General features: G+C 48.3%; 1 protein-coding gene, 1 long non-coding RNA gene and 1 other non-coding gene across 5 annotated transcripts in view; 2 read left to right on the plus strand and 1 right to left on the minus strand.

The window, feature by feature from the left end:
* The window catches only part of FOXK2 (forkhead box K2), an 86,705-nt gene that overhangs the window by 48,733 nt on the left and 13,423 nt on the right, over positions 1-24,549 (plus strand). For 2 of the 3 annotated variants that reach the window (XM_039475842.2, XM_039475843.2), the window contains exons 3-8: positions 2,822-2,969; positions 5,284-5,430; positions 12,602-12,795; positions 13,892-14,067; positions 15,721-16,017; positions 16,226-16,435. In XM_039475842.2, coding sequence (XP_039331776.1) covers positions 2,822-2,969; positions 5,284-5,430; positions 12,602-12,795; positions 13,892-14,067; positions 15,721-16,017; positions 16,226-16,435 — 1,172 coding nt within the window. Of the gene's footprint in view, positions 1-2,821; positions 2,970-5,283; positions 5,431-12,601; positions 12,796-13,891; positions 14,068-15,720; positions 16,018-16,225; positions 16,436-18,294; positions 18,710-24,549 lie in introns of those variants that run through there. The other variant, XM_074389088.1, reaches the window with a different exon arrangement.
* LOC120366779 (uncharacterized) lies at positions 10,078-22,811 on the minus strand. Its single transcript, XR_012514750.1, has 2 exons — positions 20,893-22,811; positions 10,078-18,157 (listed from the first exon to the last, which is right to left on the minus strand). It is a non-coding gene; the product is annotated as an uncharacterized LOC120366779 (long non-coding RNA).
* Positions 12,361-12,461, plus strand: LOC120367064 (small nucleolar RNA U13). The gene has a single exon (XR_005581562.1). It is a non-coding gene; the product is annotated as a small nucleolar RNA U13 (small nucleolar RNA).

Below are 24,549 nucleotides of genomic sequence, written 5' to 3' on the forward strand. Positions count from 1 at the left end.
CTGCCTGCCTTGGCCTCCCAAAGTGTAGGGATTACAGGCGTGAGCCACCGTGCTTGGCCTTGTTTGTATTGGAGTATAAGTGAAAGGGGCAGACAGTGGTCTAAAGTCTGAGATAGATTTTAATTTTAATTTTGAATTTTTTTAGAGAGCCCACAGCCTGAAGAACTATGAGCCAATTAAACATCTTGTCTTTGTTTGTTTTGAAAGATAAAGAAGAATAGGCCAGGCTCGGTGGCTCACACCTGTAATCCCAGCACCTTGGGAGGCTGAGGCGGGTAGATCACCTCAGGTCAGGAGTTAAAGACCAGGCTCCCCAACCTGGCAAAACCCTGTCTCTACTAAAAATACAAAAAATTAGCCGGGAGTGGTGGCTCATGCCTGTAATCCCAGTTACTTGGGAGGCTGAGGCAGGAGAATCGCTTGAACCTGGGAGGCCGAGATTGCGGTGAGCCGAGATCACACCATTGCACTCTAGCCTGTGTGACAAGAGTAAAACTCCATCTCAAAAAAAAAAAAAAGGAAGAATAGAGAGCCCAGAAATAAACCCTCACAGAATGTAGTCAAATTATGGTGTTTTTGTTTTGTTTTGTTTTGGACATGGAGTTTTGTTCTTGTCGCCCAGGCTGGAGTGCAGTGGCGTCATCTTGGCTCACCGCAACCTTTGCCTCCCCGGTTCATGTAATTCACCTGCCTCGGCCTCCCAAGGTATTGAGAGTACAGGTGCGAGCCAGCCAATCTTTGACAACACCATTCTTTCAGACTTTCCAGCAAGTAAACTGTATGTCCACATGGAAAATAATGAAGTTGCGCCCTTATACCATATGCAAAAATCAACTCAAAGCGGATCAAAGACCTAAATTTAAGGCCTGAAACTGTAAAATTCCTAGAAAAAAACATAGGCAAAACTCCCATGACATTGGATTTGGCATTGATTTCTTGGATTTGATACCAAAGGCATAGGCAGCAAAAGAAACAGACAGATTGAACTTCTTGAAAATTTTAAAAATTTGTACACCAAAAGACAACATAAACAGTAAAAAGGGAGAAAATATTTGCAAATCATATATCTGACAAGGAATTAATATCCAGATTATAGAGAGACCTCCTGAATTTCAACATCAAAGAAACAAAACACCAAGTTCAAAAAAACAGAAAGCACCTTCTTCCAAAGAAGATACAGAAATGGCCAATAAGGACTTGAGAAGATACTCACTGTCAGTAATCATTAGGTGAATGCCAGTCAGAACACAGTGACCTCCCACCTCACACCCACTGGATTGGCTGCTATTAAAAACAGCAAACCTGCAAGCCAGTGTGAGTGAGGATGTGGAGACTGGAACTATTGTGCACTAATGCAAGGAACGCAAAACAGCGTGGCTGCTGCGGACAGCAGTCCAGCAGTTCCTGCAGAAGTTAAAAATAGAGTGACGTGTGATCCTTCAACCCCACTTCTGGACGTAGACCCAAAGTGAAGGCAGGGTCTTAAAGGAACATTTGTACACTCGTTCTCATAGCAGCGCTGTGCACATCTCCAGAAGATAGAAGATACAGTGGGATGTTCCTCAGCCTGACCAAGGAAATCCTGATGTATGCCGAAACATGAAGTGACCCAGGACATTATGTTGGTGAAATAAGCCGGTCACTGAGATTCCTAGAGTATCAAATTTGCAGAGACAGAAGGTAGAATGGAGGTGGCCAGGGTCTGGGGGTGGAGAGGGGAGCTGGTGTTTCTTGAGGACCGATCTTCAGTTTGGGAAGGTGAGAACGTTCTGGAGACAGGTGGTGTGATGGCTGCACATCTATGTGAATGCGCTTCATGCTGCTGAGCTGTGCACTTTAAAATGGGTACAGTGGTAAATTTTCTTTTTTTTTTCTTTTATTATACTTTAATTTCTGGGGTACCTGTGCAGAGCGTGCAGGTTTGTTACATAGGTATACATGTGCCATGGTGGTTTGCTGCATCCATTCCCCCCGTAATCTACATTACGTATTTCTCCTAATGTTAGCCTTCCCCAATCTCCCCATCTCCCTGCTACCTCTCCCCTAGACACGCTGGCCTCCGAGAAGCCCTGGTGTGTAATATTCCCCTCCCCATGTGTTTTCATTGTTCAACACCCACCTTTGAGTGAGAACACGCCGTGTTTGGTTTTCTGTTCTTGTGTCAGTTTGCTGAGAATGATGGTTTCCAGCTTCATCCATGTCCCTGCAAAGGACATTAACTCATCCTTTTTTATGACTGCATAGTATTCCATGGCATATATGTGCCACATTTTCTTTTATCCAGTCTATCATTGATGGGCATTTGGGTTGGTTCCAAGTGTTTGCTCTTGGAAACAGTGCTGCAGAAAATATACATGTGCATGTGTCTTTATAATTGAATGTTTTATAATTGATAGGGAGGCCGAGGTGGGCGGATCATGAGGTCAGGAGTTCAAGACCAGACTGGCCAACATGGTGAAACCCTATGTCTACTAAAAAAAAATAAAAATTAGCTCGGCATGGTGGCTCATGCCTGTAATCCCAGCTACTTGGGAGGCTGAGATAGGAGAATTGCTTGAACCAGGACCTGGGAGGTGAAGGTTACAGTGAGCCTAGATTGCACCACTGTACTCTAGCCTGGGCTACAGAGCAAGACTCCATCTTGAAAAAACAAAAACAAAAAATCTGTGTTTCCATAGGAAATGCTGATATTTCCTTTTTTTGTTATTATTATTTTTAACATTTTCATATTTGTTTTTCCTGTAATTAGAGCCAGTTGTTGGCACACAGTAGGATCGTGCTCTGTGACAGACTCATGGGAACAACCTTTTCTCTTCCACAGCGCTGCAAACTCCTGCCCCTCCAGCCCCCGGGGAGCGGGGTCTTCAGGGTACAAGGTGGGCCGAGTGATGCCATCTGACCTCAATTTAATGGCTGACAACTCACAGCCTGAAAACGAAAAGGAAGCTTCAGGTGGAGACAGCCCGAAGGTAAAGGCTTTGTAGCCTTGGAGCAGCCCCGGGGACAGCGCGCAGCTGCAGGGCCCTTGGTGTTACCTGCCTGTCTAGTGACAGCCTTGAGTGGTCGCTGTACTCTAGCCTAGGCCACAAAAATAGCAAGACCCTGTCTGGAAAAAAAAATTGGGGTTGAGGAGGGTCTTCTTGTGATTACATTTTTCTGTTTAGAAAAAAAATGCCCAAGTTGACTTTGGGAGGCCAAGGTGGGCGGATCACTTGAGCTCAGGAGGTTGGGAAACAAAGCAAGACCCTGTCCCTACAAAAAATACCGAAAGTTAGCCCGGCATGGCGGCATGCACCCCGAGTCCCAGCTGCTGGGAAGGATCCCCTGAGTCCTGGGAGTTCAGACTTCAGTGAGCCAAGATCACACCACTGTACTCCAGCCTGGATGACAGAGACCCTATCACCCCAAGAAAAAACAAGAGCACCCTCCCTGTGCCCACCCTGAGCTGCTGGAGCTGAGCACGGCCTACGCTGTGGGAGCCCAGGGCGCCGTCCTGGACCCCCTGGGCGCGTCTGATGTCCTTGCCTCCTGCCTGTCAGCCTGCCTGTTTTTTGTTCCATATGTGTTTATCCTTGAATAATATCTATACGTGTTCATTGTAAAACTTCATATAAATAGTATCATCTTGGATGTATTGTTTTGCAAGTTATTTTTTTTAACCAGCATTATCTGTTGCTCTTCATCCATGTTGATACGTGTATTGCCCAGAAGTTCACAACCACGGGCGGTTCCCTTTCCCCAGTGGGCTTGTGCCAACATATGTGGGTTTCAACTTGTCACCATGACAAGGAGCCACCAGTGGCCTAGAAAGAGCCAGGACTGGGGATGTCAGCCTGGCACCAGGGCACACAGCAGCCAGGATGTCTGCGACCCCAAGGTGGAGCCTCCGTGGGGCTCTTCATGGGTCAGGGGGCTGCTCCTCATGGACAGGGGCTACTTGTGGAGGAGTATTTGGTGAGTCTGGGGCTCTGAGCAGCCCTGGCCACCGCTGGTGCTCATGCCTGGGGAAGGTGCCTCTGGCTCTGCCCTCAGCCAGCCTTACCCGCCCCTGTTCTGTGCCCCTGGCGTAGCCAGCAGGATCTGGTCCTGACTGAGGTGCTTTCCTTGGACTCCACTGAGGTCAAGCAGCCTTTACTTCTTGGTTTTTGACATTTGGATTTTTTTTCCTTATGTGATTTTTAATATTTTTCTTTATAGTCGATAGTTTTTTATTTGTTTCTTCCATGTTTTCAAACTATATTACTTTTATAGTAAGAAAAATGAGGTAACAGGCTGGGTGAGGTGGCTCGCACCTGTAATCCCAGCAGTTTGGGAGGCCAAGGCAGGCAGATCACCTGAGGTCAGGAGTTTGAGACCAGCATGGCCAACATGGTGAAACCCTGTCTCTTCTTAAAATATAAAAAATAGGCCAGGCGCGGTGGCTCACGCCTGTAATCCCAGCACTTTGGGAGGCCGAGGCGGGTGGATCACGAGGTCAAGAGATCAAGACCATCCTGGTCAACATGGTGAAACCCCGTCTCTACTAGAAATACAAAAAATTAGCTGGGCATGGTGGCGCGTGCCTGTAATCCCAGCTACTCAGGAGGCCGAGGCAGGAGAATTGCCTGAACCCAGGAGGCGGAGGCTGCAGTGAGCTGAGATCGCACCATTGCACTCCAGCCTGGATAACAGGAGCGAAACTCCATCTCAAAGTAAATAAATAAATTAATTAAATAAAATAAATAAAATAAAATAAAAATTAGGCCGGGCGTGGTGACTCACGCCTGTAATCCCAGCACTTTGGGAGGCCAAGGTGGGTGGATCATGAGCGAGACCATCCTGGCCAACATGGTGAAAGCTCATCTCTACTAAAAATACAAAAATTAGCCAGGCGTGGTGGCATGTGCCTGTGGTCCCAGCTACTCAGAGGCTGAGGCGGTAGAATCTCTTGAGTGAAGGATGCGGAGGTTGCAGTGAGCCGAGATTGCACCACTGCACTCCAGCCTGGCAACAGAGCAAGACTCTGTCTCAAAAAATAAAATAAAATAAAAATTAGCTGGGTGTGGTGGGTGCCTGTAATCCCAGCTACTCAGGAGGCTGAGGCAGGAGTGCTTGAACCCTGGAGGTAGAGGTTGCAGTGAGCCGAGATCATGTCACTGCACTCCAGCCTGGGTGGCCGAGTGAGACTCAGTCTCAAAAATAAAAAATGAGGTATCAAAGCATTGAGAATCTGTAAATGTATTAAATTTAGTAAAAAGTGTGGTAATTTCAGTACTCTCTTTTTGTTTTTGTTTTTAAATACAGGATGATTCAAAGCCACCCTACTCGTATGCACAACTAATAGTACAAGCAATTACAATGGCGCCTGACAAACAGCTCACCCTGAATGGAATTTATACACACATCACTAAAAATTATCCCTACTATAGGACAGCAGACAAGGGCTGGCAGGTAAGTGCCTTTCAGTGTGTTACTAAATAGAGACTAACTGATACCAAGAAGTGAATGGAGCAGCCGCTGTATTTCACGTACGCACAGGTTAGGGAGGTAGGAGGGGAGGGGGAGCCTCCCTTGCTGAGAGGAAGAGGAGGTGGGGGCCAGGGCCGCCACGCTCGCACCCTCTTCATGTAGAGCAGAAGGAAGCATGGTTCTGGGAGAGCGTCTGGACCTACGTGTTCTGTGTTTTATGGAACTAGATTTGTCTGCGTGGGGTTTGTGAAGCGTGGATTGTTTGAGCTACTTCCCTTTGACCGATGCAGTTCATACTGAAATGTAGGAAAAGCTGAAACCCAGCCTCTCCTTTCCTTTAGCATTCTCTGTCTTCCTCACTTAGTCCTACTGAAGGACAGAAGTTTGGAGGTTTGCAGAGTGAGTTTTCAAACTGTTTTACCAAGAAGCAGCTTTCTCAGAGGACATCTTAACCAGGAGGCCAGGGTCTAAGACAGATGAATGTGGTGTGCCGTGTTTGAGCTGGGCAGCCCACCTGCTCATGGGAGCCTGGGCCACCCCCAGGAGACGCTTTGAAATCTGCAAAATACTCCCTTGGTCAGCTCACGCACCAGTAATTGTGACCCTTGAGACCGCGTAGTTTTTTCTCTTTCTGTGTGTCTGTGTTTTGTTGGCTGTTTGCTAGATGTATAGGAGAATCTTGCACTTTGAGAAAATTTGACAATGGGTAAGTTTGAAATACAGAATATGAAAAAGACAGAGAAGAAATGTATGTATGCTTATAGTTTTTGAATTCATTAAGTAACCAGTAACTATAGAATGTCTTTGAGGGTTTCTTGTAATGAGTAAATGATTCTTAAAAACATACCAGAACTACATGGCTTAGTGACGACGGTGGTGCGGGGGTAACTGTTTTCTCTTTATTGGAGGGAAAAACCATTTTTCTTTTAACTACAGATGTATAAACATGTTCTGTTAATAATAGCCTACTGGCTGGGCACAATAAGTCATGCCTGTAATCATAGCACTTTGGGAGCTGAGGCAGGTGATTGTGTGAGTCCAGGATTTCGAGAGCAGCCTGGGCAACATGGCGAAACCCTGTCTCTACAAAAAATAAAAAAAATTAGCTGAGTGTGGTGGCTCACTCCTGTAGTCCCAGCTACTCTGGAGGCTGAGGTGGGAGGATCACTTGAGCCCGGGAGGTAGAGATTACAGTGAGCTGTGATGATACTACTACACTTCAGCCTGAGCGACAGAGCGAGACCCTGTCTCAAAAAGAAAAAGCCTACCAACCACATAGTCCATATTTTCTTTGTGGAGGGGCTTGAGGGTCTTTAATCATGGAAGGTACAGAATGAGACCCAGCCTCCCCTCTGGCCCACCTCATTCCCCCCTTAACTGGAGTGTCTATACCCTGCCCTGCCCGCTTCCCTGTTTACATGAAGGAGGCATTTCTTAAATGACCATCAGGGAAATGCTGGATTTGGAGATTAGTTCCATTTCTAGCTACATGTCAGGGTCTCTTAACACGTTGCACGCTAAATTCTGGCCATATTTATTATATTTTAACCTAAAAAAGTGAGGCTGGCCAGTTGCAGTGGCTCATGCCTGTAATCCCGGCACTTTGGGAAGCCAAGGCAGGTGGGTCACGAGGTCAGGAGTTCGAGACCAGCCTGGCCAACATGGTGACACCCTGTCTCTACTAAAAATACAAAAATTAGCGAGGTGTGTTGGAGGGTGCCTGTGGTCCCGGCTACTCAGGAGGCTGAGACAGGAGAATCGCTTGAACCAGGAGGCGGAGGCTGCCAGGAGCCAACTCCATCCTGGAGAACAGAGTGAGACTCCCTCAAAAAAAAAAAAAAAAAAAAAAAAGGCTGTGCTTCAAACTGTATGTATACATACACACACACACAAAACCGGACAGTAACTTACATTCATGTTCCAGTGACCATGGCTTTATTGCTTTGTCAAGGAGAGAAACTCCACGTGGAGTCCGGCTTGGGTCCGAAGAGTTTAAGTGCGGCTTATTCTGGTGGTTCGAAATACCGGTTACTTGGTGCTTTGTGATGTGAGTGTTTCTAAGAAGCTTTATTAGACTTTAATCTGTTTCTCTTAGGTTGTATTTCCGTGTGTTTTTTCTAACATCCATTTATTTTAGAACTACCTATGAGTAGGACAAGGTTTTCTTGCTAAAGAGTGTGGATGGATAAAGGCCTGGCCTCAGTTATGGAAGGGGCTCAACTCAGGAAGGCAGAATAGGCTTTTCTGGGGAGCAGAGCCCTTGGAGCAAGGCTCCCCTGGACCACGGTCGTGGAGTGGTGAGGACCCCACAGGACCTCTCACGCATGCGCTGCTTTCTGCCAGCTACGGCGGGTGCCTGCACAGCCCACTTAGGCAGAGAATTGCGGACTAACACATGTCAAGCACCCCTCTCTGTCGAACTGTTATTAAACTTATTTTTATTGAAAGATTTTCTTTCCTGTCTGGATCAAGGTCTGTACGTCTACAACTGCATCTCTTGCCCAGTAAGGCTGCCCTTGTGTCATTTCATGCCTCGTAGCGCCAGCTAATTTAGCGGAGAGGGATTATTTCCTTCAGATAGCCCCAGTTCGTGGGCATGTACTCTTCTTTTTGAGATGGAGTCTTGCTCCGTCACCTAGGCTGGAGTGCAGTGGTGCGATCTTGGCTCACTGCAACCTCAGCCTCTGGTTTCAAGAGATTCTCCTGCCTCAATCTCCCAGGTAGCTGGGACTATAGGCACATGCCACCATGTCCGGATAATTTTTTGTATTTTTAGTAGAGATGGGGTTTCACTGTGTTAGCCAGGATGGCCTTGATTTCCTGACCTCATGATCCCCGCCCCCCGCCTCGGCCTCCCACAGGCGGGAGCCACTGCGCCCAGCCGGACCTGTCCTCTTAAATTCTTTCTGTCCTCAGCTGTACCCCTGGCTGTTGGAATACTGACCCTCACGGGCCCTTTCTCTGTCATGAGATTCTCTGAGTCGCCCTTCCCAGTGCAGCAGACCTGATTCCGACTTCCTGGCTGAAAAACAGAAGCCGGTGTTTTACATTGTCTCCCTGTGGCCTGGCTTTTTGTTAATCCACAGACGGCATCCGTGGGTGTGATGCGATGGTCTGAGGAATCCTATTTGAGAAGATGGCCTGTGTCTTTCCTTTGTTCGCATTTTCCTCCCAGAGTTATTTTTTTTAATGGTACAGAGTATTTAAGAAGTGACACATGAGTGCAGAAGAACACAGAGCGTATAGCTTGCCATTTAAAACCAGAATGGCCAAGGCCAAAGCTCTCTTCCAATGTGTTTGTTGCTGCCACTCTGAGTAGGCTCCTTGCCGCTGCCCCCACCCCCGCCCCCGCCCCTGCCGAGGCCCAACCTGCGTGCAGGGTACGGCAGCCCGCTCACTGCTCAGTCGGGGCAGCGCCCGCGTGCCAGGCCCAGCCCTGGGTATTGGCTGTGGCCATGCGCTGGCCCGGCCTCTGTGCCCCACGGGCTCTCTGTGTGCACCACCACTGTCGCAGCTCCAGGCCTCGCTGACTCCAAAGTGATTTTTTATGGTTTTATCATTTTATCGAGCCCAGAACTGAGATAATTGTTGTGACCATGAAAAGTTTGAAAACACTGGGCTCTCACACTCCAAGGGGACTAGAGCTGGTTTTTAAATTTTATTTTGAGGGGACGGAGTCTCACTCTGTCTCCCAGGCTGGGGTGCAGTGGCACGATCTCGGCTCACTGCAGCCTTTGCCTCCTGGGTTCAAGCGATTCTCCAGCCTCAGCCTCCTGAGTAGCTGGGACTACAGGCGTGCAGCACCACACCCAGCTAATTTTTGTATTTTTACTAGAGATGGGATTTCACCATGTTGGCCAGGCTGGTCTCGAACTCCTGACCTCAGGTGATCCACCAAGTGCCTTGGCCTCCCAGAATGCTGAGATTACAGGCATGAGCCGCCGCACCCGGCCTCTTTTATTTATTTTTGAGACAGGATCTCGCTCTGTCGTTAAGTCTAGAATGTAGTAGCACAGTCATAATTCACTGCAGCCTCAACCTGCTGGGCTCAAGTAATTCCCCCAAGTAGCTGGGACTACATGTGTGTACCACCGCACCTGGCTCCTTTTTAACACTATTTTTCATGGAGATAGGATCTCCCTGTGTTGCCCGGGTTGTTCTCAAACTCCTGGAGTCAAGCCATCCTCCTGCCTCGGCCTCCTAAAGTGCTGGGATTATAGATGTGAGCTACTGCACGCATACCTTGGTTTCTTTTAGAGTGAGGACCATGCTCTGCACGCAGCCTCACCCCTACTTTTTTGGCAGTGTTCCGGGACATTAGACCCATCCTCCATCCTCTGAAAGGAGCCTGGCCTGTTCCTTCTCAGTTTCTGTGCAGAACGCACACTGGGGGGCACTCATGGCTGGGTAAGGTTAAGTAGACAAGCTGTCCTCGAGAAACCTGGGGTCTGCTTAGAAAGGCTCACCCGGAAGGCGCGGGAGTGGAACCCCGGAAGGGAGGGAGCTGCTGCTCAGGAAGGGCTGATTTTCAGTAGAAGCTCAATTTGGAAAGGCTTTGGGGGAAAGAAAATTGGCTCAAAATTGCAGATCCTGTTCTTGATGTTTAGCGTTAAAGAATAACAGCCCACGTTTTCTCTGAAAGCTTTATAATTTCTGAATCAGTGGAGTCCAATCAATGTGGTTTTAATAAATGTAGCACTAGAATGAAGGAACATCCATCCCGGGTTGATCAAATTACAGCGGCCTTAAATTACCTTAGAAACATAGTTACTTTATTCTATTTGTGTCTACATTAAATGTCTCATTACTTCCTCATATTTTCTAGAGTCTCGCTGCCTGGCAAATCACAAGTAATCTTTCCTCATTTGCTCTTGGGATTGTCGTTAGGGAGGTGGATTAGAGAATAAAATAGGTTAGAATCTATTCTGATGACGCGGACTGGGTTATTTTATGTTTCCAGGACAGAAAATAGCAGCTCCCCAGTTCCATGAACTTATTTGCGTCTCGTAAGTGATGGTGGTGGTGACGCTCCTGCGTCAAGCCTTCTGGCCCATCATGTCCTCATTGTTCACACGGCTCAAAAGCCCGGTTCCCCAAAGTCACTTTTTCTGTTTCCAGATTCCCACTGTATTAACCTTTCCTCCTGACAGCGTGCAGCTAGATGACCCCACTTCAGGGCAGCCACAGTCTTCACTCAGGGGCTTGTTGAATGTTGTCTGCTCTTCAGCCTCAGACGCTGTGTGGGGCACGAGTTCTTTCTGAGTTCCTGCTTGGGAGGATCTGGCCAGAAAGAACAGCCAGGGGAACTGTCACCTCCCTGAGGCAGTGCCTGGGATTGCCGTTTCCACTGCTGGAGCCTTTTCTGTTACCATCATCTGCATTTGCGTTTCTTCATACACCGTCTTGGAATCTACCTTCTACTTCACACTTAAAATTCTGAGAGCAGTCCGCGAAGCTTTGCCTTCTCTGTCTTTGTCAGGGCAGCAATAACAGTAATATTTGATCTTCTGGAGGCATTGATAGAAAGGTTGGGCATCAGCTAAAACCAGTGATAAAACATTATAGCAAGTATCTGTGGTTTTTAGAATATTGGAAATCTCACCTGATGCACTGACTGTAAGCAGTTTCACAAATACCACACACAGCCTAGCCCGCCTCTTCATGGTGCCCATGAAGTTCCTCCATCCACGGGGGCCAAAGGCGTTAGGATGGCACTTGAACACCCCGAGGTTGGTTGGAAAGTGTTATTTCACATGTGGGATTTCTTAGTTACCTTTGACAATTTGGAATTTCAGGCTGAGGCTTGCAATTCTAATAAGGTTAATGGGGTATTTAGAAATGATCTTTTGGATAGCTTCAGATTTTGTTTTAAGTTACCACCATTTTAACACTTTCATAGCTTACTTTTGAATCTACACATTAATGTAAATTCATGAAATGTTCATATGAACCCAGCTTTTGTCAGCGTGAATCAGGTCACAGCAGGGGGCGGGGGGCTTTTTTCAGGTTATCTGGAAACCCTTAGCTGGGCTTTTTTTTTGAGACAGAGTGTGGCTCTATGTTGCCCACGGTGGAGTGCAGTGGCACAATGTACACTCACTGCAACCTCCGCCTCCCGAGTTCAAGCAGTTCTTCAGCTTCAGCTTCCTGGGTAGCTGGGACTGTAGGCACAGGCCACTGTGCCCAGCTGATTTTTATATGTTCAGTAGACACAGCGTTTTACCATGTTGGCCAGGCTGGTCTCAAACTTCTGGCCTCAGGTAAGCCATCGCCCCCGTCCGGCTTTTTGTAACAGAAGGAATGATGCACTGCTGAGGAGCTGGGAGGGAAATTTTTCCTGTGTAGCTTGCAAAATTATTTCAAGGATCAAATAAAAAACGGAGGCACTTTGCCAGGTCCTCTGCTCCTGGAAGATGGTCTCCATCCTGATGTTCAGCTTTCTGCTCATTTTTCTTTTTTGCTGGTTTGCCAAATACCTTATACTGGATTAATTTACTTTTAATGGCATGACAGATTCTGTAAGCTAATTCTGTGCGAGAAAGTATTTTAACAGAATGGCTCACATCAGCTCTATTTGTCTCCAAGCAGGGAGAGGTTGGCAGCTAAGTCATTGGCTCTACCTGGAGTGCTCTGTGCTGACACTCGTAGTCCTGGGTTTCCCACCTTGAAAGGAGATGGAGTGAGAAATGGCCTGTGCCCACGCTGTGCGGATTCCTCATCCCTCCATGCTCCAGCTCCCCACCCTGCCTCCCAGGGCCCATTCTGCCACGGGGTGTGGTATACTTTCCTCTTTGGGAGCGAATAGTGGCCTTGGGCTGTAGGGCTCAAACCCCAGGCTGCTACTTCCCTTGAGAATTGCTCACCAAGGGGGTGGACTGCTCCTTCCACACGGCACTGCCCATTAACGTCACTCTCCATGGTCGTTCGGAAGCATGATGACTGGGTTCACGCTCCTCTGTAGGCCGGGCCTCCCTCAGACCTTGTTACGATGTCAGCACATTACCCGGGTGACGCAGTAGAAAAAACTTCACTCTTGCAATCTGCCAGAGCCCAGCATCGAGGTTTCTGCTTTGCAGGGCACTAAAACTAGGACACAGTTTTATTTCTCAGCAAAGAAATATATGAATTCTACGTATTTTTTTATGTTTCATAGAATTCAATTCGCCACAATCTCTCTCTGAATCGTTATTTCATCAAAGTACCGCGTTCCCAGGAAGAACCAGGCAAAGGCTCATTCTGGAGGATAGATCCCGCCTCTGAAAGCAAATTAATAGAACAGGCTTTTAGGAAAAGACGGCCTAGGGGCGTGCCTTGCTTTAGAACCCCTCTGGGACCGCTCTCTTCTAGGTAAGGAAAAAAGAGGAACGAAAGGCCTCACCAACGGTCACTGAACTCACTGCCAATGTTTTGGTAACATTTCCTTGTGAACATGCAGGAACTGCCGAATGCGTTATGACTGAATGTTGGGATGGGATTTGAGCCAGTGTTGGTGCTGTCCAAGTATTTCTGGTTCTAGTGGTCTGAAGCATTTTAGACCATTTGCAAATTTTGACTTAAACCGTACTCCCACGTGAGATTGTTGCTTCATGGGGCTTAGGGCAAACTGTTCACACCAGTGCCACATTGACATTTCCCCTTTTCTTTGGCACAGGAAAAGTTCATTAAAACTACTTTTCAGAGGCCGGGTGCGGTAGCTCACACCTGTAATCCCAGCATTTTGGGAGGCTGAGGTGGGCGGATCACCTGAGGTCAGGAGTTCGAGATCAGCCTGGCCAACGTGGTGAAACCCCGTCTCTACTAGAAATTAAAAAAAAATTAGCCGGGCATGGTGGTGCATGCTTGTGATCCCAGCTACTTGGGAGGCTGAGGCAGGAGAATCGCCTGAACCCTGGGGGTGGGGCGGGGTGGAGGCTGCAGTGAGCCAAGATCTCGCCACTGCACTCTAGCCTGGGTAAAAGAGCGAAACTCCGTCTCAAAAAAAAGAAACTTACTTTTTAGCTGCTTAAACTTGAGTTGACTTGTACAGTGTTAATTTGCCAGAGTTTAAAATTCCTTATTTTTAGCTTCACGAATACTATTTTTAACAACAACAAAAAAAAGAGCATAACGTAAGTCTTAAGTGCCCACCAACTTGCCCGCTGCTGGCTCCTGCGGTCTGTGCACAGGAGCTGCTCAGAGAGAAAAGGCAGCCAGCCCTACCCCACGGCCATGCTGTGCATGTGGGCTCGGAGCACGTGATGGCCCTTCACACACGGGCTCAGCCTGTCTTGCCGAGTGCCCTGCTCAGTTCACAGGCGTACAGAGAAGCAGAACGTACACAGCAGTAGTCGGTTGGCAGGAGACGAACAGCACCCCCTTTGCAGAGTGCACTGAGTAACACATTAAGTGCTGTGTCTGAGTACATCACCTGTAAAAATACAATGTCTTCTTCTCGGTGACATAGGAGTGCCCCAGCCTCTCCCAATCACGCTGGAGTGCTGTCTGCTCACTCTAGTGGCGCCCAGACCCCTGAGAGCCTGTCGAGGGAAGGTTCGCCGGCCCCCCTGGAGCCTGAGCCTGGCACCGCGCAGCCCAAACTCGCTGTCATCCAGGAAGCCCGATTTGCGCAGAGTGCACCAGGTGAGACAGCGGGAGAGGAAGCACGGGCCGGACAGTGTGAGCCAGACACGGACGCTGGGCTCAGCAGAGAAGGAACAGCCGGACTTCCCAAGAGGCCTCTCTGTCCCTCTGTACCTTATACCAGGACCTGAGTGTCATTTTATAGGCCTTGCAAAACTGGTAGCACTGGGAGTGTTTTTCAAAATCAGTGAGTGTTCTTTAAATGACTGTGTATGGATGCCTGAAATAACTTAGGATTAACCTGTTTCTAAGCTTGTCATTCAAAAATCCATGAAATGACCCCCTCCAAAAAAAAAAAACCGTAAAAAGTAGACAAACTAGACACTGATTGGAAGCAAAAGCATGTCCTTTTTATTTATTTATTATTTTTTTTGAGACGGAGTCTCGCTCTATTATTGTCCAGGCTGGAGTGCAGTGGCACCATCTCAGCTCACTGCAACCTCCGCCTCCTGGGTTCAAGTGATTCTCCTGTCTCAGCCTCCCCAGTAGCTGGGACTACAGGCACCCGCCACCACGCCCAGCTAATTTTTATATTTTTAGTAGAGACGGGGTTTCACCATGTTGGCCAGGATGGTCTTGATCTCTTGACCTCATGATCCACCCGCCTAAGCCTCCCAAAGTGCTGGGATTACAGGCGTGAGCCACTTCGCTCAGCCTAACATTTCCATTTTAAGAAATAGGTAAACACTTTGCAGTTTACTTAGAAAGTCATAATGTGAAATAAAAATGTATGCCCTGGGGAATTAAACAAATGTAGTGTAGACATGTGTCCAGACTAAGTCGGTTACAGTTGACAGCAATGTGGATTGGATCAGTTGGGATTTCTGGCCATGCTGGGCCAGAGAACACTGTCCCCTGCCCACTGTCAGTAGCACCTGACAGCCATGTCTCTCTCTCTCTGGTCTAACCCCCCAAACCACAAAGGGCAGGGGCTGGGTGCCAGAGGCTCTGTGACAGCCCCACGCTGTTTTTGAACTTCCTGCTTCCCTTCCACCTGTTTCAAGAGGGAGGTGTTGATCCTAGGTGAGTGTGGCCCTCGTCTTTCTGGCCTACAGGGGGAGTTTCTTCTTCTTCTGTTGTTTTTGTTTGTCCTGAGACAAGGTCTTGCTCTGCCGCTCATGCTGGAGTACAGGGGCATGTTCTTGGCTGTCTGCAGTCTCCACCTTCCAGGCTCAAGCAGCCTTCCGTCTTTGGCCTCCCACAAAGCTGGGGCTGCAGGCTCACACCAGCATGCCCAGCTAGTATTTATGGTAGAGACAGGGTCTTCCTGTGCCCAGGCTGGGCTCAAACTCCTCCCACCTCAGCCTCCCAAAGTACTGGGATTGCAGGGAGCCACCATGCCTGGCCCAGTTTCCTCTTATGTTGTGTATTGACATTTTCTTTTTTTATGAAAAAGGAACTGTAGGAAGAGGGGTTATGAGGTATCTAAACAGAGCCAAAATTGCCTTTTTAGGAGTTACAGAGGGGAATTAAATACCCCTGTTAAAATACGACACCTCCCTCATCGTTAGCAACTTCGCTATTATGAGGTAAAATAGGGCCACGCCCAGTATTTTAAATTCAAGTTTGTGTGTTGTCAGTGCTTAGTGTGGGAATCTGTGTTTGCGGAAGTCAGTATCTGTGAGTGTCGGTCCTGCTCGTGTCTTTCACCAGGGTCACCTCTGTCCAGTCAGCCAGTCTTAATCACCGTCCAGCGGCAGCTACCGCAGGCCGTCAAGCCTGTCACCTACACTGTAGCCACCCCGGTGGCCACCTCGACCTCCCAGCCACCCGCCGTGCAGACGGTCCACGTCGTCCACCAGATACCAGCAGCGTCGGTCGCCGGCGTGGCCGGGCTGGCCCCAGCGAGCACGTACACCGTCTCTGGACAAGCCGTGGTCGCCCCTGCAGCTGTGCTGGCCCCTGCCAAGGCAGAGCCCCAGGAGAACGGAGATCACAGGGAAGTCAAAGGTGGGCAGTGGGCACAGAGAGGCTGCTCCCTCCAGCCTCGCACTCTGGGACGCCCGTAGGAGTTCTTCACCCTTTCTCATTCGCGCTGTTTTAGAGGCGTCTTCTAGCAGGCCCGATAACCATCTGCTGATTATATTTTAAACTGGTAAGACCTTTGTCTGCTTTCCAGTAGTAACATTAGTGGCGTTTCTTTTCCTTTTCCTTTCAGTGAAAGTGGAGCCTATTCCCGCCATTGGCCATGCCACGCTAGGCACTGCTAGCCGGATCATCCAGACGGCACAGACCACCCCGGTCCAGACGGTGACCATAGTACAACAGGCACCTCTAGGTCAACACCAGCTACCAATAAAAACTGTAACACAAAACGGCACTCACGTGTCGCCAGCCCCCACTGCGGTCCACGGCCAGGTGAACAACGGTAAGATGTGCCGGTGGTTCGCCGCGGGTGTGGGTATTGGGAGCAGAGGCCCGTCACTCAGGGTTTTGGTTCTAATAATTCTAACATTAGTCTGAGGACATGTTTGCATTTCTAAGCTGCAGGAAGTCTAATAAGGCTGTAGGAAGTGCTTGTGAAGTCGGCTGTCATGGGATCCCCATTGGAGGACCTGTCTGAAAAGAGAGGAGAGTTTCTAATACCTTGAGACAGAAAAAGACTCTCGCCTTTTGTGGATTTCCTGGGTGTGGCCAGGAAGCAGACTGCAGTGGGCCGTAGGCTGTGGCTCTCGAGCTCCCGTGTGGAGCCGTCACCTGCCTTTTCGCGTGGCCTTGCGTGCCCTTTGCTGGTGCTGTGTTGCTGAGGGTGGGAGAGAGGCTGCTTTTCTGTGCCTTTTGCTCTGAAAGCCCATCGGAGGCCCGTGCACGGAAACAGCACGGATTGTGACGCCTACAGACGGACACAGCAGAGTCCCTGCACCGACACCAGGTTCTCTGCCTTCCCCCTGCCCCGTGGAGTGTGGAGAGGGTAGGAGTCCCAGCTGGCTGCCAGGCCAGCTTGGGTGTTGGGGCCTAGCAGAGGGGTGTGGCAGTGGGGTCGCGCTGCACCACACCGTGCCGTGCTGGGCTGGGTTGGGTTGGGTACACATGGGTGTCGGTGGCTGCATGGGCTGATCCTGACGTTTGCAGGATCTCAAGCAGGCAGATTCAAAGCTGCCAACCAAAACTGTCTCTCTGCCCATGAGACACTTTCTTTGAGAGAGGGTAGGGATCAGAAAGCTTTACCATGACCTTCAAATCCTTACCGAATGTTAAAAACAGAGACCTTGAAACCTGCAGGTAGCTCCTCCTGTGACTTAGCACCACCTTCCCTCTCCCCAGATTTATGGAAGAACAAGGTCTGGAACCTTTTCTGGGGAAGACTGGCTACCTGAGAGCTACTGTTTTTAGGCAGCAGTTCCCAACACGTCCTGCCTGTAGGTAGATTGCAGAGTTTGTCGTCATCAGTTTCCTTGGAATGCCTTCTTCCCCAGGCACTGCGCCTCCTTGGTGATGGAGAGTTGCCCAGGCTTCCCCCTCCTCTTCTCTCTGGGAAGCTGTGGCTGTGGATCCTCCTGGTGGCCCTGCAAGTAGCTGGGAGGAAATGGAAGCGGGGAGGGCAGGCAGGTGGCATCCTGGTCTAAGTCATTCTTCCCACGTTTAAGACGGCATGGGCCTCCCTGAGTCCCAGACTTGATGTGTGTCAGAATTCCCCAGAGGGCTGCATTCCCAGAGTTCCCAACTAGGCATGTTTGGTGTGGGGCCCAGAATGTGCATTTCTGAGACATGCTAGGTCTGCCGAGAGCCACCTGAGCAGGTCAGAGGCCTTCTGGGTCCACCTCTCTTAGAAGCAGTTTGAAAAACTGTAACCCTTTTACATATTTGTGTAAAATTTTTCATTACAAATTTAAGCAAGTGTTTTAATTTTCCACTGTTGAGAATACTGATGTTTTAAAAGTAAAACTCTTATGGGATTATTTATTTTAAGTGTACTGCTGGACTCCAAAACAGCCGTTGTTAGATGTCCACTCACCCATGCATGGACCAGGCAGGAGTGGCCCAGACCCCCTCGGCTGTGGCCCAGTCTTTCCATCTCACGCTCCCCCACAGATCTTGTACAAGTTGTGTACTTCAGGCTTAAATGTTATTTATGAGTCATATCTTTTCTCTGCAGCAACAATATATAGATACAAATATTAAAGACTAATTTGTCTATAACAAAATTGATAAAAGTTAAAATCATAACAAATTCTTCTAACATGAAAAATTAAAATGTTACTAAGATGCCTTTCTTAATATTTTTAGCTTTAAAGAAAACTACCTGCCTAGTTCTGTATTCATTGATGGTTGCACAGGCCTGCTGTCAGCACTGAAGCTCCTTCTGGATCCACGTGACAGTCAGTGATCTCAGCCAGGCGCGGTGGCGCACACCCGTAATCCCAGCACTTTGGGAGGCTGAGGTGGGTGGATCACCTGAGGTCAGAAGTTCCAGACCAGTCTGGCCAACACGGTGAAACCCTGTGTCTACTAACAATACAAAAACTAGCCGGGCGTGGTGGCAGGTTCCTGTGGTCCCAGCTACTCAGAAGGCTGAGGCAGGAGAATCTTGAACCCGGGAGGCGGAGGACTCCAGCCTGGGTGACAGAGCAAGACTCTCAAAAAAAAAAAAAAAACCTGTTGGGAAATCCTGTGGGTTCTCCTTTGATTTGATTGAAACCTTTGACTAAGAAACGACTTGTTTTGAAAAAGGGTTTCTTTCAATAAATAATAATTTGGGGTTCCCAGCACCAGTTTTCTCCTTTCTTTTGCTTTCCTTTGTCTTTTTTTTTTGAGATAGAGTCTTGCTCTGTTGCCGAGGCTTAGAGTGCAGTGGCGCAATCTCAGCTCAGTGCAATCTCTGCCTCCGGGGTTCAAGCGATTCTCCTGCCTCAGCCTCCCGAGTGGCTGGGATTACAGGCGCACACCGTCACCCCTGGCTAATTTTAAAATTTTTTTGGTATTTTTAGTAGAGAAAGGGTTTCACCATGTTGGTCAGGCTCGTCTCGAACTCCTGACCTCGTGATCTGCCTTGGCCTCCCGAAGTGCTGGGATTATAGGCATGAGCCACTGTGCCTGGCCTTTTTTTTTTTTTTTAAAGAGACAAGGTCTCACTTTCCACCAAGGCTAGAGTGCAGTGGTGTGATCACCACCTAATGCAGCCTTGACCTCCTGTGCTGAAGCAGTCTTCCCACAGCCGCCTTCTAAGTGGCTGGGACACCAGGCATGTGCCGCCACTCCCAGCTAAGTTTTACACTTTTTAATAGATAGGGAGTCTCAGTGTGTTGCCCAGGCTGGTCTCAAACTCTTGGTTTCACACAGTCTTCCCACCTCGGCCTCTCAGAGTGCTGGGATCACGGGTGTGGGCACCACACCCAGCCAGCACCAGTATTTTCTATTAGTGCTTTCATGCTGCGTCCCAAAGTTTTTATCCCCAAAACCCGTGCCAATTGAGCAGATGAGAGAGGCTGTTGAGAGAAGGTGGTAGATCGCCTTTAAGAAAGGCTTCATGGCCAAGTAGAGATTCTGGAAATGATTTTCCTTAAAACGGTGTCAGCGACAGCCTGGATGCTGAACACCTAATGTGAGAACCGCTGCACAGGTGGTTGTGCCAATTAGTCTTTTTTTTTAAGCCATAATATCTTGTCATGTTGCCCATGCTGGTCTTGAGCTCCTGGGCTCCAGCAGTCTGCCCACCTTACCCTCTCAAAGTGCTGAGATGACAGCGTGAGCCACCACACCTGCCTGAACATCTTCTCTTGTGCTTTATGGTGATTTGCATATCTTCTTTGAAGAAATGTCTTTTTAAATCCTTTGGCCCCCCCCCCCTCCTTTTTTTTTGAGACGGAGTCTCACACTGTTGCCCGGGCTGAAGTGCCATCGCGTGATCTTGGCTCACTGCAACCTCTGCCTCCTGGGTTCAAGCAGTTGTCCTGCCTCAGCCTCCCAAGTAGCCGGGATTACAGCCACCCCCCACCCCCCCCACCCCCAGCTAATTTTTTGTATTTTTTCGTAGAAACAGGGTTTCACTATTTTAGCCAAGCTGGTCTCAGACTCCTGACTTCCTCGTGATCCGCCCGCCTCAGCGTCCCGAAGTGCTGAGATGACAGGCGTGAGCCACTGCACACGGCCTCCTTTGCCCATCTTTTAATTGGGTTGTGTTTGTTGTGAAGTTTGTAGTTCTTCATGTATGTGTAGAGATTTCAGGCCCTTTCCAGGCAGGTAGGTGTACCTCAGAGATGCTGGAGGGTTGGTTCCAGACCACTGCAGTAAAATGAATGTTGCAGTCTGCCAGTCACATGACATGTTTGGTTTCCTACTATTTTAAGCAGTTATGTTTATACTGTATTGTTTATTAAGTATGCAGTAACATTATGCCTAAAAACATAGGCCAGGTATGGGGCTTAGTCCTGGAGTCCCAGCACTTTGGGAGGCCAAGGCAGGAGGATTGCTTGAGGCCAGGCGTTTGAGGCCAGCCGGAGGTATTGTAGTGAGACCCTGTCTCTATTTCAAAATAAATTTTAGGAGGTGGGTGCAGCAAGGTGGCTAAATGGAATCCTCCAGCAGGGATGCCCCCTAAGGGAACACCAAAGCGAACAACGAGCCACACGAAGAAGCACCTTCCCGGCCTGTGCCGACAGCGAAAGCCTGTCTCTGCAGAACAGCACAAAAATTAGCCAGGCCTGTGCCTGTAGTCCCAGCTACTCAGGAGGCTGAGGTGTGAGGACCTCCTGAGCTCAGGAAGTAGAGGCTACAGTGAGTTACGGTCATGCCACTGCACTCCAACCTGAGTAAGAATGAGACTTTATATCAGAAGGAAAGAAGCACTTTCATAAGAGCCAAAAATGAGGTGAGCGATTACAGTACCTGGTTTAGGATCCCATTGAGGAAAGAGGTACTGAGGTAGGAAAGGCAGCCTTGATTCACTGACACCGCCTTTCCGTCGTGCCCTGCAGTGGTCTCGTGGTGTGAAGGAAGAGTCTGTCCGCCTGAGGGAGGGAGAGCACAGTGATTGTGGGACATTGCATTGAAACTCAGCGCTGCCCTGTTACAGCAGAAAGCCACTCGGGGCAGAACTCAGCTGGTGCACTGGAGGCAGCATTTAGAGCAGCCGTAGCCCCGTGTGTGGGTGAAGTTGCTCTGGAGACCTAAGTAAACTTGAAAGGCAGTCTAGAGCCAGCGGACTTGGGGTGCATACAACCTGGTGAGACACCAGCTAGGGTGGCCGAGGGCGTGCTTGCGTCACCTCCTTCCTGGCATGGCATCACACGACTGCACTGTAGCCTGGGCGACAGAGCAAGGCCACGTGGCTTAAAACAAACAAAAATTAACAAACTGAGTTTAACACATTAAAAAGCATTCTTTTTTTTTTTTAAATTAGATGGAGTTTTGCTCTTATTACCCAGGCTGGAGTGCAGTGGCACCATCTTGGCTCACTGCAACCTGTGCCTCCCAGGTTCAAGCGATTCTCCTGCCTCAGTCTCCTGAGTAGCTGGGATTATAGGCACACGCCATCACTCCCGGCTATGTTTGCATTTTTAGTAGAGATGGGGTTTCTCCATGTTGGTCTGGCTGGTCTCAAACTCCCAACCTCGGGTGATCTGCCCACCTCAGACCCATAAAGTGCTGGGATTACAGGTGTGAGCCACCACGCCCAGCTGCAAAAAGAAAATTTATCATGACCAAGTGAGATTTGTCTCAGGGATTCAAGGATGGTTCAGTATACATGATATGTCAACAAAATGAAGGACACAAATCATAATGATCATTTCAGCTGATGGTGAGAAAGCTTACAATAAAATTTGATATCCCACCTGAGTGCAGTGGCTCACAGAATGACACTCAAGACCAGATCAGTCACTGATCATACGTCACTGAAACAGATATAGTAATAAAAAGGTTTGAAATATTGTGAGAATTACCAAGATGGGACAGAGACATGAAATTACAGTACCTGCTTTTGGCAAAATGGTGCCGGTAATCCCAGCATTTAGGGAGGCTGAGGGTGGATCACAAGGTCAGGAGATCAAGACCATCCTGGCTAACATGGTGAAACCTTGTCTTTACTAAAAAAACAAAAATTAGCCAGGCGTAGTGACACGCACCTGTAGTGCCAGATACTCGGAGGCTGAGGTAGAAGAATCACTTGAACCCAGGAGGCAGAGGTTGAAGTGAGCCAGGTTTGCACCACTGCACTCCAGCCTGGTGTCAGAGCAAGACTGTCTCAAGAAAATAACAACAACAACAAAACATTCTCTATCCCTTCATCATAACCCCTACTCCCCACAAAGCTAGGAGAACATACCTGAACACAATAGAGGGAACATAATGCAGTAGGAGCCACATAAAACAGACCTACAGCTAGTAGCATACTGAATGTGGAAAAACTGAAAGCCTTTCTTACAAGATCTTGAACAAGACAAGGATACCTACTTTCACCACTCTTACTTAACATACTACTGGAGGTCCTAGCTAGAGCAATCAGATGAGAGAAAGGGCATCCAAAGGAAAAGAAGAAGTCAGATTATCCTTGTTTGCAGATGATATGACCTTACATTTAGAAAAACTTAAAAGACTCACCAACAGGCCGGGCGCGGTGGCTCAAGCCTGTAATCCCAGCACTTTGGGAGGCCGAGGCGGGTGGATCACAAGGTCGAGAGATCGAGACCATCCTGGTCAACATGGTGAAACCCCGTCTCTACTAAAAATACAAAAAAATTAGCTGGGCATGGTGGCACGTGCCTGTAATCCCAGCTACTCAGGAGGCTGAGGCAGGAGAATTGCCTGAACCCAGGAGGCGGAGGTTGCGGTGAGCCGAGATCGCGCCATTGCACTCCAGCCTGGGTAACAAGAGCGAAACTCCGTCTCAAATAAAAAAAAAAAAAACAAAAAAAAAAAAACAAAAAGACTCACCAACAAACTATTAGAATTGATAAATTCAGTAAACTTGCCCAATACAAAATTAACATACAGAAAATCAGTAGCATTTATGTATACAAACTATGAATAATCTGAAAAAGAAATTAAGAAAGTAATCTCATTTACAATACCTACAAAAAATTAAATACCTAGGAGTAAACTTAACCAAAGAAATGAAAGATCTCTATAGTGAAAACTAGAAAATAAGAAATGGAAGAGGACGCCAAAAAATGGAAGGCTATTTCATGTTCACAGGTTAGAAGACTGAATATTGTTAATGTCCATACTACTCAAAGTAATCTACAGACTCAGTGCAAGCTCTGTTAAAGTAGCAGTGACATTCTTCATGGAAATAGGTAAGATAATCCTAAAATTTACATGGAACCACAAAAGACCCAGAATGGCCAAAACCATCCTGAGCAAAAAACAAAACTGGAAGAATCACATTACCTGATAGAAAATTGTATTCTAGAGCTATAGTAACTAAAACAGCATGGTACTACCGTAGAAACAAGCGTATAGGCAAATGGAATAGATGAGAGAACCCAGAAGTTAAGCCTCACAGCTACAGTTAACTCATTTTCGACAACGGTGCCAAGACACGCATTGGGGAAAAGACAATCTTTTCAGTAAATGGTGCTGGGAAAACTGGGTATCCGTATGCCGAAGAATGAAACTAGACCCCTATCTCTTGCCGTATACAAAGATCAAAATGGATTAAAGACTTAAGTCCCAAACCCCAAAGTATGAAACTCCTAAAAGAAGCCGTGGGGAAAACTCTCCAGGACATTGTTCTGGGCAAAGATTTCTTCATTAATACCCACAGGCACGGGCCACCAAAGCAGAATTGGACAAGTGGGCTCACGGCAAGTAGAAACGCTTTTACGCACAAAGGAAACAGCCCCAGCCAGGCCCCGCCGCGTGTGGCTCCACCTCTGATCCCAGCAACTTCCTCGCCTCTCGGCCTTCACAGAGTTGAAGAGTTGGGGCCTGGCTCCGGACTGGGCGTTGGCTAAGGGGATGTGGTGGGTGCTTTGACCTTCTGTCCTGCCCATCAGCAGTCAGGCTCTTTTGCTTTCCTGCCACTCATGCCTTCCCTAGAGGAGCACTTTTAATTTTCTTCAAGAACTTTTCCTTTGCATTCACAACTTAGTGCCAATGACCACAGGAGGCTGATCTGTTGGCCTAGCTCAGCTTTCAGCATGCTCTCCTCAGGAAGCTTCATCATTTCTAGCTTTGGGGTTAAAATGAGGGACATGAGACCTCCTTTCACTTGAACACTTAGAGGTCGTTATAATAGGGCTGTTAGCTGCTTAACTTCAGTATCGTTTTCTCTAGGACTCTGTCTCTCCTAGAGAGCAGTCAGAACACACTGTTGACCACTTCAGCTCAGCCTCGCGTTACATGGGCTCAGTTCACGGTGCCCCAAAACGGGGACACTCAAGACCACATCAGAGGTCACTGGTCGTATGTCACTAGGACAGATAAGATAATGAAGTCTGAAATACTGTGAGAATTCCCAAGGTGTGACGGACGTGCTCTTGGCAGGACGGTGCCGGGAGGCTTGCTTGACTGCCACAAACCTTCAGGAAAAAAAGGCAGTTA

The sequence above is a fragment of the Saimiri boliviensis genome, chromosome 17, assembly GCF_048565385.1.
Source record: "Saimiri boliviensis isolate mSaiBol1 chromosome 17, mSaiBol1.pri, whole genome shotgun sequence".
Taxonomy (NCBI): Eukaryota; Metazoa; Chordata; class Mammalia; order Primates; family Cebidae; genus Saimiri; species Saimiri boliviensis.